The sequence below is a fragment of the Phascolarctos cinereus genome, unplaced genomic scaffold (genome assembly GCF_003287225.1).
Source record: "Phascolarctos cinereus isolate Bilbo 61053 unplaced genomic scaffold, phaCin_HiC Scaffold_726;HRSCAF=1367, whole genome shotgun sequence".
Lineage (NCBI taxonomy): Eukaryota > Metazoa > Chordata > Mammalia > Diprotodontia > Phascolarctidae > Phascolarctos > Phascolarctos cinereus.
This window is the reverse complement of record NW_027556098.1, coordinates 291,836,556-291,854,025: the sequence shown is the minus strand read 5'-3', so window position 1 is coordinate 291,854,025 and position 17,470 is coordinate 291,836,556. Positions and strand designations below refer to the sequence as shown.

Sequence of the window (17,470 nt, the reverse complement as noted above, 5' to 3'; positions counted from 1 at the left end):
AATTACTTCCGTCGTTTCTGTATTTATTTTTTCAATTGAGTTTATTAGCAATTGGTATTTGGTACTATAACATCATAGCTTGTGAAATCAGTATTGATAATGTTTTACTATTATACAACTCATATAACTTGATAAGAACTCAAAGTGATTTTTAATTCTTCTTACCTAATGAAATTCTTTTTGGCCTATTTTAATTTTGCATTTGATTTCTAGGATTCCGTAACTTACATATTGATGATCAGATAACTCTCATCCAATATTCTTGGATGAGTTTAATGGTGTTTGGACTGGGGTGGAGATCATATAAACATGTCAGTGGTCAAATGCTATATTTTGCACCTGATCTGATACTTAATGAGTAAGTATAGCAGATTGCCTATTAAGAACTTTTGAAATGATTAGTTTCATTTTACTGAATAATTCTTCCAAGTAAAACCTGCTGAATAATGAAGATTTGCTGATAGGGTCAGCATCAACAACAACAACAACAACAACAAAAGAATGCTTTTCAAGAAGATGATTTGAAAACATTATGTCATTTTATTTATATTATGATGACTGAGATTTCTCCTTATCATCCAGTATGTCTGAGTTTTAAGTAATTTCATCAATTAAAATATTTTAAATATAATTTGAAATATTAAAGACATAAGTCTAGTTGCATAGTATTATTATTTGAAGTTAATAAAAGAGAAAACACAGAAGTACTTTGTCTTTTAAAAAGTTAAAATATAGTTCAACATGAAAAGAAATATACCCTTTTTTACTGGAAAAATTAGGCTACAAAAAAATAAGAAAGAGAATAAACTAATTTAGTGATATATAAATTTCTGTAATGCTTCTTTTATCTATCATGAAGAAAAATCATGTCATGAAATTATTTTAATTATTAAAATAAATTATAATTGCTAATTTAATCCTGCTTATTTCATTTGTCTTAATAGTGACCTTTCAAAATAATAATCATTAATATTTATGTAAGCTTTAAGTTTTGCAAAGTGTTTTCTATAATTTTATTTGACTTCACAACACTATGAGGTAGGTGCTATTATTGTGCCCATTTTACAGATGAGGAAAATGACTGTGAGAGAAGTTAATTAACTTTGCCTAAGATTATGTAGCTAGGAAGTATCCAAAGCAGGATTCAAACTCAGGTCTTCCTGACTACATGTCAAGCACTATACTACTTAGGTATCAAAAGGAATGTTAAAAATCTAAACTAAAATACCATAAATTTCATAATTTTAATTTGATCTTATAAATTATTTTAAACTTATTAACCTGTGCCAATGTAATTTTCTGTGCCCTCTCACCATTATGCAGTTACCCTAACAATGATGTTTATGAGACTCATTTTTGTAAAATGAATATTTTCCATCAAGTTAATTGTATCACATTGATATATTTGATTTATGTGACCATTGTAACTGGGAACATAGGTCCCATCTTGAAAATCACTCTATATAGTAATTTATCAATTTCCTGACTCTAGGAATTCTACTCTCCTTATTATATCCCCAAACTGTATGAATATTTCCTGTTCCTGAGCATCATTTGCTTCTTCATTTAGAATTCTTGGAATTTTGCTCCCTTCATCTTTTGGTCTGTACAATTAAAATTATTATTCAATAGAATATGTAACTAATGCCTTTCCTAATTTTTCCTGTTTGACTGAATACCTTTGCAAAAACTGTTCTTCTGCACTTATATTTCTAACTTTCTAGTAAGATTTATCCCAGTCTGAAAATCCTTTATCATCAAAGCTTTAGGTAATATAAAAAACATTATTTCCTTACTTTATGAAACACATTTTTGTTGGACTAAAATTCCAAATATTCAATTTATTTGTAAATGAAAGGATCTTGTATGCAAAAATGGGTAAAGTTGTTTAATGGTATCACATTCTCTGATAATATTATAACTTTTGCTTATCTGAGATGCTGTATTGTTTTTGTTGTTGTTTATTTATTTATTTTTATTTTTTTTTTTGTGGTGGTGCAAGACAGCGAATGAAAGAATCATCATTCTATTCCTTATGCCTTACCATGTGGCAGATCCCACAGGAATTTGTCAAGCTTCAAGTTACCCAAGAAGAATTCCTCTGTATGAAAGTGTTATTGCTTCTCAATACAAGTAAGTGATTAACTCTTCTCTTAGGGTGCATTATTAAATTTTAAAACAATGTAAGGATGATTTGATCCATAAAGATCATTTATAGTATCTCTAAAAGAGAAAAACACCCAGTAATATCAGTGTTACCTTAAAATTTTTAATTCAGTTGAACACACATTAAATTTAGACCACACATTGTTCAAGGCACTAGAGAAACAAACAAAAAGTGAAAGTATCTATCTTAAAGGAACTTCTAGAATATTGAAAAGAAGCAGCACTTCGACAAATACTAGGTAATTGGTGTTGTTGGGAGGGGGCTGCAGGGGAAATTCACTCATAGTGAGGAAGTGGCAATGCAAGAAGTGGCATTTGAGTTAAGCTCTGAAGGAATTTGAGATTTCACAAGAGAGAGTTCAGGTCATGGAGAATAGTCTGTGAAAATGCATGAGTAGGCAGAGCCAAGATGAAAGAGTGGCAAGAAGCAGCACAGCAAGCTCCCCACCACTCTATCCACCCCCCAACCCTACCCCACATGAAAAAAACAAAGCAAAACTTCCAAACATGTCTAGATAAAATACTGGACTGCATTCTAATGAGGAAACTGAAGGAAAAGTTATGAGTTATTTTTCTGGAACAGGTCCAAATAGGAGACAGACAGACCCAGAGGTCAATTCATTATTCAATTCACAATACTTCTCTTCATGCACTGTACTCCTCAAATTGGCATAATTGTTTTTTCCTGTGCTTGACATTCATTCTCCTGTCCCTTAGCTCTTATGTTTTCACACAAGACTTTCATGATCCCCTAACAGTATTCTTTCACTCCTAAAAATCACCTTGTTTTTAACATATATTTATTTCTTTATTTATATTTGCCCCCAACAAATGTAAGCTTCTTAAATAAAAGAACTTTCATTTTATTCTTTATAGACACAACATATGGCAAAACACCTTGTAGTTAGCACACAATGACAAGCATTTATTAAGTGTTGACTATGTAGTAGGCACTATGCCATGTGCTGAGGATACAAATGCAAACAAATACCCTCAAGAATCTTACATTCTAATGGGAGAAGGCAACACATAGAATGAGAGTTGAAAGAAAGAAAGAAACCATGTGGGGAACTTGGTGGCTAAGATCATAGAATGGAGGATGGCTGGTCTGGGAACCTTTCCCAAAAATGGAAGTTCTGAGACAAAGTCATCAATTGGAGAAGGTCTAGCAAAAGTGGAGTTAGGAGGCAGCTGGAGTATGATAGCACAGTACAGAGCATCAGGGATGGCTGGTCAGTTGAACTGAATTAATTGAATTGAAAGAGATAAAGGCCTAAACTTTGGTGAAGTAGAAATAAGAAAGAGGAGCTAGACATGAAAGATATTATGGAATCAGAATTAACTTTACAGACATTGATTAAAAGACAGTTGGCTGGGGGCAGCTAGGTGGCACAGTGGATAGAGCACTGGCTCTGGAATAAAGAGGAACTGAGTTCAAATCCAGCCTCAGACACTTAATACTTACTAGCTGTGTGACCCTGGGTAAGTTACTTAACCCCCGATGGCTTTACTAAAAAAAAAAAAAGACAGTTGGCTACCAGGTGGTGAATTTTTTTTAAACTGGTACAGCCATTTTATGGATCAAATACACTCCCCTTTATTTCACATACCACACCCTCCCAACATTTCTATTTTTAAAATTAATTAATTTATTTTCAGTTTCCATCATTCACTTCCACAAGATTTTGAGTTCCAAATTTTCTCCCCATCTCGTCCCTCCCCCACCCCAAGATAGCATGCATTCTGAATATCCCTTCTCCTAATCTGCCCTCCCTTCTATCTCTCAACCCCCTTCTCTTATCCCCTTCCCCTTCAATTCTCCTGTAGGGCAGAAGAGATTTCTATACCCCATTTCCTGTATATCTTATTTCCTAGTTGCATATGAAAACTTTTTTTTTAACTTTTATTTTTAAAACTTTGGGTTCCAAATTTTCTCCCTTCCTCCCTCCCCAGGCAAGCAACTCAATACAGGTTATACATGTGTAGTCACACAAAATACTTCCATAGTAATCATGTTATAAAAAACTAAGTATATTTCCCTTCATCCTATCCTGCCCCCCCATTTATTCTATTCTCTCTTTTGACCCTGTTCCTCCTTAGAAGTGTTTTCTTCTGATTACCCTTTCCTCAATCTGCCTCCCTCTATCATCCCCTGCTCTCTTGTTCCCTTCCCCCCATTTTCCTGTAGGGCAAGATAGATTTCCATACCAAATTGACTGTGTATGTTATTCTCTCCTTAAGCCAAATCCAATGAGAATAAGATTCACTCATTCCCTCTCACCTTCCCCTGTTTCCCCTGTACTGTAAAAGCCTTTTGTTGTCTGTTTTATGTGAGATAATTCACCCCGTTTTACCTCTCCTTTTCTCCTTCTCTCCATATAATCCTCTCTCACCCCTTAATTTTATCCTCCAGATATGACCCCTTCATTTTCAAATCACCCTGTGCCCTCTATCTATCTATCTATCTATCTATCTATCTATCTATCTATCTATCTAGACACATACATATAATTTTTTCCCTCTAACTACTCTAATACTGACAAAGAACTCATGAATTACAAACATCATCTTTCCATGCAGAATGTAAACAGTTCAACCTTAACAATTCTTTTATGATTTCTCTTTCCTGTTTACTTCTTCATGTTTCTCTTGAGTCTTGTATCTGAAAGTCAAATTTTCTGTTTAGCTCTGGTCTTTTCAGCAAGAATGCTTGAAAGTCCTCTATTTCACTGAATGACCATTTTTTCCCCTGAAGGATTATGCAGGTTTGCTAGGTTGGTGACTCTTGGCTGTAATCCTATCCCCTTTGCCCTCTGGAATATTCTATTCCAAGCGCTATGGTCCGTTGATGTAGAAGCTGCTAAATCTTGTGTTATCCTGACTGTGTTTCCACAATGCTTGAATTGTTTCTTTCTGGCTGCTTGCAATATTTTCTCCTTGACTTGGGAACTCTGGAATTTGGCTACAATATTCCTAGGAGTTTTCCTTTGGGGATCTCTTTCAGGAGGTGATTGGTGGATTCTTTCAATTTCTATTTTGCCCTCTGGTTCTAAAATATCAGGGCAGTTTTCCTTGATAATTTCTTGAAAGATGATGTCTAGGCTCTTTTTTTGATCATGGCTTTCAGATAGCCCAATAATTTTTAAATTATTTCTCCTGGATCTATTTTCCAGGTCAGTTGTTTTTCCAATGAGATATTTCACTTTGTTTTCTAATTTTTCATTCTTTTGAATTTGGTTTACTAGCTTCCAATTAATTCATTCTAATTTTTAAGAAAGTATTTTCTTCAGTAAGCTTTTGGACTTTTCCATGTGGCCAATTTTGCTTTTTAAGGCATTCTTCTCCTTATTGGCTTTTTGGACCTCTTTTGCCATTTGAGTTAGGCTATTTTTTAAGGTGATATTTTCTTCAGTATTTTTTTGGGTCTCCTTTAGCAAGCTGTTGACTTGTTTTTCATGATTTTCTTGCATCACTCTCAGTTTTTCCTTTACTTTTCTTACTTGCTTCTCAAAATCCTTTTTGAGCTCTTCTTTGGCCCAATTCATATTTTTCTTGGGGCTTTGGATATAGGAGCTTTGACTTTGTTGTCTTCTTCTCTTGTATGTTTTGATCTACTTTGTCACCAAAGTAAGATTCTGTCGTCTGACTCTTTTTGTGCTGCTTGCTCATGATTTCAGCCAATTACTTGAGTTATAAACTCTTTATTAATGGAAGGGTCTACTTCCAGTGTGTAGAATGTACTGTCCCAAGCTTCAGGGCTTTTGTGTGGCTGTTTTTCAGAGATACTTCTAGGGACCTGTAAATTTTCAGTTCTTCCAAGGTGCTACAATCAAGGGCGAGTGCTGGCCTGTGCTGGCCTGTGCTCTGGTCTATGAGTGACCACAAGCACTCTTTTCTGCCTTGAAACTGAGGAGGATTTTATCTTTACCACCACTACAAGCTCCACCACGCCAGCACTCTTCCTTGCCCCAGGACCGCCAACCAGAACTGTGACCCAGATCCAAGCATGGACAATGCAAGAGAGTCCTGCACCAGCAAAGAGATCCCTGAAATCCCCCTCTCATTAGCCACTGGATTCCCCCTTAGTCTGTGAGCCTGAAGCATTGGAAGGAGCCTCTGTCTGGGACTGTGGGGGCTAGAAGGGCACTCCTCTCTAACCACAGACACAGCCTTTTCCTACTGACCTTCTAAGTTTTCTTTGGTGTTCATAGGTTGAGAAGTCTGGAAACTGCTACAGCTGCCTGTGATCCAATCCTCTTAGGCCTACTCCAGGTTCACTGAGGCCTACACACACAGGCCTAATTGTGTTCCTCTCCCTGCCCTTCCTAGCTTTCCGATCAACCATCTATGTTGTCTTGGGCTGGAAAATTGTTTCACTCTGTCTTTTTGTGGTTTATGCTGCTTTAGAATTTGTTTAGAGTCATTTTTTATGGGTATTTGGAGGGGTTTGGGGGAGAGCTCAAGCAAGTCACTGCTTTTACTCTGCCATCTTGGCCCTGCCCCCCCAGGTGGTGAATTTTTAATGGCCTTGGAAGCTTATAAGTACAGTGTATTAGTCATAAAGAAGATTTCAATCTCTATTAATTAGAATTGTAAGGGAGTGCACACACCAGGGAAGTCAAGGGTCATTTGAGGTACTGAAGTAATCAGTACCCTAGCTTGATACCGTTAGGTTTTGAAGTTTTGATTGGAGGCAGCAATTGAATAGTAGAGTGGAATCTCTATAATAGATTTGTGACAAAGAGATAAGATAACAATTTAGTTGTACTTTCACTTCTACAACCACCGTAAAGATGGTCCCCAATTCTAAAAGAAATTATCCCAGCCATTATGGACCTCTCTATTATGGGTGTCTGTATCACTTCTTAAAGGGCCCTTCTCTGCCTTAGTGGTATATCTCATTACCCTTAAGATTACGGAATCTTTGAGCTGCATCAGTGTGTCTTAATAAACCAAGAGCCGATTATTTTTTTTATAAAACTAGAACTTCTTCCTTCAATAGATAAAAGATAATAAAAGATTTCTTACAAGTGCTTGTAAGATTAGTGTGATTTTATATTATATTGTAAGTCCTTCACTTAGAAGAAATTGATGAAGAGTTCATTAAACATTCTAATGTAGATATTTTAAAATGAAATATCAATAACACTCTCTAATTGTTTAGTAGTTAACTATTATTTTCCTACTATTAGGAGGGACAGTATTATTTTCCATTTTTCAGATAAGGATATGTATTTGTCTAAAGTAGCTATTTAGCTTTATTTACAAAAGACACCATTTTAGTACATCCTGATTCACACCAGAAACTTACCCCTAATTGTGTGTTTAATGAATCTTTTTCACATATGTTATGCAAATGAAAATATGAGCAGCTTATAAGAATAAATATTCTGTATTAAGCTTCAGTGGGCAGCTAGGTGTTACAGTGGATAGAGTGCCAGGCCTGGAGTCAGGAAGACATCTTCCTGAATTTAAATGTGGCCTCAGACGCTTACTAGCTATATGACCCTGGGCAAGTCACTTAATCCTGTTTACCTCAGTTTCCTCATCTGTAAAATGAGCTGGAGAAATAAATAGCAAACCACTTAGTATCTCTGCCACAAAAACCCTAAATTAGAGTCATGAAGAGTCTGACACCACTGAAAACAACCAAACAACAACAGCATTAGGCTGTAATGGCTTTATCAACCTAAGACCAAATATCTAAATATTTGTAATCATGCATAGGGAGTTGACTAGTTGATTTTTTTTTTGGTCCACCCTTTTATTTTGATGTTTATCAGCATATACACTGAGTATATGCCGATAGAATTAGATCTTAAGAGTTGATCTTTTATAACAAAGCTGATACTTAAGAATAACTGAACTTACAGACTTTTGTAGGGAATTTGCAGCTGTGTTAACTTTTTCTGATTTACCCACTTGGTCTATTTAATCAAAGGAAGCTTGCACATGTTCTCACACTGCCACGTAACAGTCTTCGCTATTTAATTAGAATCAATTTATAGTTAAATATCTATCCAGTTAAATATCTAGATTATTTAGGGATTAATTATTCCTGTTTCAAAAATGTCTAATATACTATTTTTTTCAAGAAATGTTACCAACAATAATAATTATCTTCTTTTAGTTCCATTGGAAGGACTGAGAAGCCAGAACCAGTTTGATGAGATGAGATCAAGCTACATTAGAGAGCTAATCAAAGCCATTGGTCTGAGGCAGAAAGGCGTTGTGGCTAGCTCACAGCGTTTCTACCAGCTTACAAGATTAATGGACTCCCTGCATGATGTAAGTGTTTTCTTTTTCACATTACCAGTAACTGACTCCTGCATTTCTGTTTTTTTAATTATTCAGACTTTAATTTTGCACGATTCCTTCAAAGCTTCTACATATAAATATTACAAAAAGTAAAGTTATTCATACCATGTTGCTGTAAGCTTATGCTGTTTATTTGTCATAGGCATGATCAAAACATTCTTTTTTAAAATCTTTATGAGAAGATTCACATATTGTAGAGACATTTCTCTTCCTGACTCTGAGAGAAATTATGGTACTACTTACCTAACATGGTCCTTAAGTATTCTTGCCTGAATAGTATATTGTTTTGTTTTGTTTTTAAACATAGCTGCTGGATTTGAATATGTTGTGTCTTTTTTCTTACCTGTTTCTTACCCATCTATCAAACAAAATAGCTTGTGAAACAACTCCATCTCTACTGCTTGAACACATTTATCCAGTCCCGGGCACTGAGTGTTGAATTTCCAGAAATGATGTCTGAAGTTATTGCTGCACAGTTACCCAAGATTCTTGCAGGGATGGTGAAACATCTTCTCTTTCATAAAAAATGAATGTTGATTTTTTTTCTTCTTAAAAAAATGGATTACATTTTGTGGAATTTCTGTTTTGTTTTGGTCAAGATTTTCATGTCTTAAAATTTTTAAATATTCTGCTAAATGCCTTATATTTGTAATATAACATGCAGAGCAAATTTAAGAAGATATTGTGGAATACAAATGAGTTTCCTTTATAAAGCATAATTAACATTTTGTAAGTGTTTATGTATTCATATTTTCTTTAAAAATTCATGAGATTGGAAAAGTACTTAAAATTGAATGTTAAACTGAACTTGATCTACATTTTAATTCATAGAATTTAAAGAGAATTTTCCCATTACATCTAACAAACCTTCAACCTAAAAGACAAATGTACAGAAAATAAAATGTTCATTGCACACTTCGCTTCTATTTAGCTCTTTTTTAATTCCTCCTACTTGCCTATTATCTGTGCAGAAACCATTGATCTAACTTAGTATTTCTCAAACTGAGGAACCATAAACCTTGATGGTTTTATACATACATGCATACATATGTACACACACACACACACACACACACACACACACACACACACACGCACACACACACACACACACAAACACCAAACAAAACTTTTACTGAGATTCTGAGATTGGAGCTGTAGGCCTCTGGTTATTTGGTGGAGTGATATGTATGGCTTTTTAGCTTTCATCCCAACAATGTCTGAACTCTTACTCTCTATTTTTATCCCTTCTTGTGATTGTCCCTTTTTTCTTACCATCGCACATTACTATTATAATCCAGTACCAACTTATCTATCTGATACTCCTCCTCCCAGTCAGAGGCTTCCCAAAGCACAATAAAGCATCTACATTATTCTTATTGCTACCTTCTCAAAAGCTCCCAAATTCTGAGGGCCACTGATCTTATATCTTAAGCATAATCCCTTATAAATGAGTCAAACAATGCATAAAAATAGAATAATTAGAAGCAAAATGTATTTTGTGGAATGCACCTATGACTTGAAAAGGCAACCAAAGAGAAAAAGAAGCAGATGTGTGTGTCTCTGACTACTCAATGTAAATTGGAGAAATGCACATGCTCATAAGTATCTTGAAGCTAATCTTCTTCACAGATTTTATGACCACTAAATATTTAGCTTGATTCAGATATTTGTAGAAGTAAATAGATTGCTTTTCTTTCTTTTTTCTAAGGATCTTTTTTCCTTTTTAAAAATGTTTAATATTCATGTCTGAGTATAAAATTAATGAAAATTATCATCTTTTGTGGTTTCCTTGAGTTTTAAAAAATATAATCAAACTACATGTAGATTAACTATATTGAATTATGAAATTTATTGATCTAGGCTTTTTTGATCCAAGAGAATAACCAATTAGAAGGCAATAGTGTTTCTACAAGTTCTATCTTACTCTAAGCAAACTAGAAAGAGAATGCATGTATTTATTAAGCACTTACTAATGCTGCTCTAAAAAACAAAAACAAAAAAGATGTTCCCTACTTTAGGAGCCTATGTTCTAAAGGGACTGTTGTTTGTTCTTCATTTTCAAAGAGAATCAATGATATAATGCCATGAAGTCTTGATTCTTGACTGAAATGGATTTAAGTGAGGAGTTGCACAAAGTCATCAGCTTCACTCTCTCTTCAGAGTCATTGAAGTCCAGTGCCAAGACAAAAGTTAGGTTGACTGAAGATGGCCAGGGATGCAGTGGATGACCTTGGAGTCTTCTATGCCTGACCAAGCTCTGAGCACTCCACAACACCTGCTTCAGCTGCCTTCATGGCCATTGGAACGAAGTGTTTTCATCCACCCACTCCCTAGAGGAAATCTTCACATGCTTGGGGGCAGACACCCCTCTAGGTTGCTGACAGGTTTGAGGCCTCTTGGTTACCCTCAACTTGTTCTAGCCCATCTGCTGAGACTAAAAGAGTAAGGTAACATACTAAGAGGAACAGGAAAAAGGTAGAGACAGGGCTACCCAAAGAAGGGAAAGGCAACTAGTGTACAGGTAAAGCAAACCAGAGAGTGAGCCAGAAGTGACAAGAGCAGCATGGGTAGGGCTTTCTCATGATATAGCAGTCCTAGGAAAGGACTCATCAGTAAGCAGGTAAGCTTCATAGTAGAGTTATCCTCAGGAGAGTAGGGCAGCCACTGTAGAGGTGGAGAAGAGCACAAAGTGAACTGGGAGTGAAGTGAAGCTAGAAGGAAGTCAAAATATTAAATTCTGGATTTGTCAAGTAAATATTTTTTAAATCATTTAACAAAATAATTCTCCTTACACATGGATTAACTACATTATTTCTATAAAACCAAGTTATCCTACAGAATTTTAAAAGAACAAGGCACCATCACTTTATAAACCAGATGAGCCCTTTGTATGATTTCATCTGACAATTACCAAAAGGTAATAAGCATTAATTAAGCAAATACTATGTGTCAGTCACTGTGATAAGTACCGGAGATTTAAAAATGGCAAAATGCAGTGAGTACCCTTGAGGAACTCACTAGGAAAAACTTCTTACAGAGAATGGGACATTAGCTGATTTAAAGGAAGTCAGAGAAGATAGGAGGTAATGAGAAGGGAGAGCATTTGAGAGATGGGGGAAAGCAGGTACAAATGCCCAGAGCTGGGAGATGGAGTGTCATGTTTGAGGAACAGCAGGGGCTGTGTCACTGAATTAAAGAGTAAGTAGAAGGGAACAAGGTATAAGGGACCAGAAAGGTAGGAAGGGACCAGGTTATGAAGGGCTTTCAAAGCCAGAGGATCTTATATAGGATCCTAAAGCTAGGAAACCACTGGAGTTTATTGAAGGGGAGGGGTGATAGTATCAGACTTGCACTTCAGGAATATCAATTTGACAACTGAGAGGAATGGGGAGAAACTTAAGACAGGCAGACCAACAAGCAGATTATTGCAATAGTCTAGGTAGGTGAGGTAATGAGGGCCTGCACCAGGGTGGTGGCCATAGCAAAGGAGAAAAAGGAGCATACACTAAAGATGTTGCAAAGGTGGAAATAATAGGGCTTGATCACTGATTGGATATGGAGGGTGAGAGGGAGGAATCAAGGATGAATCCTGAGTTGCAAGCCTTGGTGATAGGGACAATGGTAGCACCCTGAAAAGTGATAGAAAGTTAAGAAGGGGAGAGGGTTTGGGATAAAAGATAAGTTCAGTTTTGAACATGTTCAGTTTAAGATGTCTCTGGGACATGCATCTCAAGATGTCCAGATGCAGCTGGAAATGGAGATCAGGAGAGAGATTAGGATTAGATAAGTAGATCTAACAGTCATCTACATAGAAATGATAATTGAAAACATGAGATCTAATAAGATCATCAAGTGAAATTGTACAGAAGAAAAATAAAAGAGGGCCCTGGACAGAGCCTTGGGAGATCTCTGTAAGTGGATGAAAATCCAGCAATGGAGACAAAAGCATGGTTAGATAGGTAGGAGGAAAACCAGGAGACAGTGGTATCTTTAATCTCTAAAAACTGGAGAGAAGAGAATATCAAGGAGAAGAGGGTGATTGACAGTGTTAAAATTTATAGAGATGTCAAAAAGAGAAACTGAGAAAAGGCCATTAGATTCAGCAGTTAAGAAATCATAACTTTATAGAAAGAAATTTTGGTTCAATGATAAGACTGGAACCAGATTATATAGTTAAGGAGAAAATAAGAGGAAAGGAAGTAGAAGCACCCATGGTAGAAAGATTTCCCCAGTTTCGCCAAAAAAGAAAGATGTATGCTAATAGCTTATGGTGTCGAATGGAACAAATGAGATTTCTTTGAGGGTGGAAGAGGCATAGCCACTTCCGTAAATAGTAGGGAAGCAGCCAATAGACAGGGAATAAATGAGTATTACTGAGAGAGGGGACAATCTTCTGGAAAAGATAGGATGGAATAGGATCACTTGTGTATTTAGAGGGGTTTGCCTTGGTAAGTAGTTCTTCATGTGAGACAGGCGTGAAGTAAGAGAGAGTGAGGGAAAGCACCTGTGTGATGTGAAGAATAGGAGAGAAGAGTGAATGGCCTAATCTTTTTCAGGGAAATAATTGACAGGTTCTCAACTAAGAGGGGGAGGGGAGGGAAAGTCATAGGAAGTTTGAGGAAGGTTGAAAAAAGGTTGCAAAAGACCATAGTCAGTGAGATAGTGAGGGTGATTAGGGAGGTATAAAAGAATTGCCTTGACACAGTGAGGGTTCAACTGAAATTGTGTAGCATAAAACTATAGTGAATCCAGTCATTATGGTTTAGTAATCTTCTCCAGATTCGTTCAGCAGCACATGAGTAGAAATAAAAGTAGAAGATGGTGGGAGTATTCTAAGCCTAGGGATTGGAAGAGCAAGATCTTACATAAGATAAAGGGACAAGGGAGTGTTATTCATCAAAGGGTCAAGATGGGGAAGGGAAGAGAACATATAATCAGTGCAAGGATGATAGCCTGAAAAAGAACTAAGGGGTCAAGGTATTGGAGGTCACAGTGAGGGCAAAGAACAGGATTTGGAGTTGCAAGGGAGAGGGAGAGGTGGAATGACAATAGATTTGATGATTAAAGAAACACCCATTGGCAATGGCAGTATCAAGAGTATATAAAAAGAGGGCTAGGGATTCAAGAGAGAATAGTGTAGAGTTAAATTGGTTCATCAAATTGTCAAGATGGGTTGAAAAGGAGAGAGTGACAAGTGCAAGGGATATGGCTTTGGAGAAAATTGAAAGGTTAAGGGATTAGAAGTCACTGTGTAGATGAACAGTAGGAACATATAAGGGAAGGCGGAGGGAGAGGTGAAAACCAAGGTTGTAGCTGGATAAGGGGATTTCAAAATTCTTGAACATAGAGGTGGTATGGGTGATGGCAAGATCAAGTGTATGGCAGTATTTATATGTGGCTGAGGTTGGGTGAAAAAATAGTTCATGGGAAGTGAATAGATTGATAAATTGAGTGATTAGGATATTTTAGGGAGAATCGATATATATGTTGCAGTTCCCCAGTAGGAGAGCATGAGTTGGGGAGGAAAGAAAAATTGTAAACCACGTACCAATCGTTTGGTAATAAATTCATTTAGAAAAGAAGAAGAGTGACATGGAGGCCTGTAAACAATAGCTGCCAAAATTTTGATTGGGTGTTAGAAATGAACAGCATGAATCCAAGAGGAGGAAAGGTTACTAAGAGACAGAGGTAGGGAGAGAAGATTGAAGTAGCAATGGGGAGCAAGGACTATTCCAATTCCCCCACCTCAACCAGTGAGCCAAGCAAAATGAGTGAAGTTGCAGCCAGTACTTGAAAGGGTGGCCAGGAAGGCTGTGCTATTGGGAGAAACCAAGTTTCAGTAAGAGCTGGTAGGTGGAAGGAGTGGTAAAGGAAAATGTTTAAGATGAAGGGAGGTTTGTTGCCTATGGAACAGGCATTCAAAAGAGCAAAATGGAAGGGCTGGTTGGAATTAGGATGAAACCTTGAAGTGGGAAAGTTCAGGGGAATGGGAATGAGGAATCAGATGATAGGGAGTGGGAAATGGGTTTGGATAGTGATCTACAGAAGTCCAGAGTCACTAGGACATGAAGGGTATGACCAGGTGTGAGAATGTTTATCATTGAGAGGAGGGCACTCTACCCTCAAAGGACAGGCACAGAAGGAAATGGGAAGCCCAAAGTAAACAGAGTTGGTCTTCTTAGCTCTGGAGGTTCTCCACATCCAAATTGGGAGATATGGCTGGCAACAGGAGGTGGAAGATTCCTTTTACTAGTACAGATGGAAGTAGTTGCTTTGGGGCAGATAGAGAAGATGCCCGGTCCCACCCCTACCAGTCTTTCCTCATGGGATATGCTGCACTCAGAATGAGATGGAAAATTCAGGGAGCCGAGTCTCAGTGAGTTAAAGATGAAGGGAGCAAGAAAGGAAAAGGTTTAGATTGAAGGTTTAATTTACTTAGTTGTCTATGGATCAAGAATACCAGAGAGCATGGTGGGAGGATTGAGTAGCTTTAGAGTGGGAGGTGGGGTGGAGGATAGGATCAAGTTAAATTGAAGTGAAAGAGAATAAAGAGCCTGTCAGTGAAGGACAGAGAACAAGATTTGAACAATGACAACTAGCTTTCAGAATCATGAGAATTGGGTGGATATGACAGGGTGGAATCCATTGAGGGATGAGTTCTGGTAGTTATTTTTGTCCACAGGGATTAGTCCTCAGGAAGTTTTCCCAGGATGCCAAGCATCAGTGTGAGGCTGGAAGGGGATCAGGATGGTATGTCTGGAAAATGCTCTGTCCATGATAAGTACCTTTTTATGGCAAATACTATTCTGGGTACTGGGTATAGTCCCTGCTTTCAAGGAGCTTGCATTTTGACTAAGAGGTAACTTGCACATATGGGGAGAAAAGGAGAGAGTGAGTAGTGCAAGGGATATAAAATAACCTTGAACAGAAAGGCAGTGGGGAATGGGGTAGGCAGCATCATGAAGAAAGTTATACTTAAGCAGAGTCTTACAGGAAAACAGACTTCAAAAGATGTAGAATACACAGTGTGAAAGTATGAAAATAGAAGATGAAGTTACTGCCCTTCCTGCATTCTATTTCTCAATCATACTGGCTATCATCTTGGTTTTGACAGATACTTCTCCCTGAATCAACACCAATCTCTTCAGATAAATCCCATTTCCCCTCTTCACTGGAATTGTTTCCCCTTTTGTTTCTTATATCCTTCCTAAGACAACTACCCCTGAAGGATTTTACTCCATTTTATTCCAAGATTACACTTATCTTTCTCCTGAACTCTTTGAAATCTGCTTTCCCAAAATCTAAGGTTCATGTCAGAAGCCCATATTTTCTCTCCTCTATCACAAATTCTAGGATGTGAGGGTGACTTCCCACTAAGGTTCCCAACATTTCCATCCCAGCCAAATGAGAATCAGATTCAGAATAGAATTTCCCTTCATTGATTCTTCTCTTTGAATGAAATTATCACTAAGGCAAATGAGGCAGTTATCAGTTGCTATGCTCTTGGCATACAGAGAGAGAGAGAGCTTCAACAGTTAAAGTTTTCCATCACTACTACTTAAAACCTTTATGTCAGACTTGTCATGTTTCCCAAATTATTCCTCCATTTCCAGCCTCTACTTAGGTGGTCTGTATTAAAGAGATAAAATCATTGTTTCTAACTTCTTTGATCTTCTCCCAAATACTCTACGTTATGCTTCCTCCTAGTTCTCAGATTTGCTCACACGAGTATACTATCCTAATATACAATGTTATCTCACCCAGCTTTTACCCATCCCATCTTGAATAAGGCATACCCATATAAAATCCTAACTCCAGTCATGGATTTTATCTCATCCTGTCTTAGTGATACCCACAAGATATAATTTGTCTCTTTTCTTTAGTACCTCTATTTCCTCATGCTTGTTGACTCAACTTTGAGAATAATAATAATAATAATGATAGTGATAACTAGCATTTATATAGTTCTTAAATTTTTCAAATCACTTTACAAATACTATTTCATTTCAACCTCATAATAATGCAAGACATTTGCTACTATTATCCCCATTTTTCAGATGAGGAAACTGAGGCAGACATAAATTAAGAGACTAACCCAAAGTCACATAGCACTAAGTGTCTGAAGCCAGATTTCTTCACTTCATGTCTAGTGCTTTATACACTCTGCTCCCAACTGTATAGATACTTGTATCCTAGTTTTTAACTACTGGCTCTTTTCTTGTACTTTGTCTCCTGTGAAATATTGGGTATCCAAGCTGCCAGTCTTCTTCCTTCTTTGTGTGGCCACTCTATAGAATCTAATTTGAAGGATATATGTGTGTCTGTGTTTATACACACACACACACACACACACACACACACACACACACAGAGTCTTCTCCCTTCTTTTTAATTTTGATTAGATTTTCCAAATACATTTTTCAAAAAAATTAATATGCATAGTCAAGCAAAACCAAATTCCCTTATTTACTATGTCCAAAAATATGTGTTTCAATCTCCATATTATTCAGTCTTTTTCTTCTGTCAGAAAGTGAGTAGAATTTTTCATCATTGGTCCTTTACATCAGAGTTTAAGTTTTTCAAAGTTGCTTAGCTTGCAGTGCTGTCAAAATATAAATTGTTCTTCTGGTTCTGCTCACTTCACTCTGTATCAGTTAATAGAAAATTTCCTAGGTTTTTCTGAAATCAAAGCCTTAATATCCTAGCACAATAATATTCTATTGTATTTATATGCCATAATTTGTTCAGTCATTTTCTCAATGGATGGCACCCACTGAGTTTCAAATTCTTTGCCACTACAAAAAAGTTGGTATAAATAGCTTCGTATTTATGGGTTCATTTCTTCTTTCTTTGATCTCCTTGGAGGAATAGACCTAGTATCACTAGGTTAAAGGGTCTACATAGTTTTATAATGTTTTGGGCATAGTTATAAATTGATTTCAAGAATGGCAGGGCCAATTCACAACTCCACTAAAGTGCATTA

The 17,470-nt window shown here is 36.7% G+C and overlaps 1 protein-coding gene across 1 annotated transcript in view; it reads left to right on the top strand.

The window, feature by feature from the left end:
* Positions 1-9,399, top strand: part of PGR (progesterone receptor) — a 90,259-nt gene extending 80,860 nt beyond the window's left edge. Inside the window, 4 exon segments of the mRNA XM_020996182.2 lie at positions 214-358; positions 2,003-2,133; positions 8,297-8,454; positions 8,859-9,399. Coding sequence (XP_020851841.1) covers positions 214-358; positions 2,003-2,133; positions 8,297-8,454; positions 8,859-9,014 — 590 coding nt within the window. The 3' untranslated portion in view covers positions 9,015-9,399.
* The last annotated feature ends 8,071 nt before the right edge of the window (positions 9,400-17,470 follow it).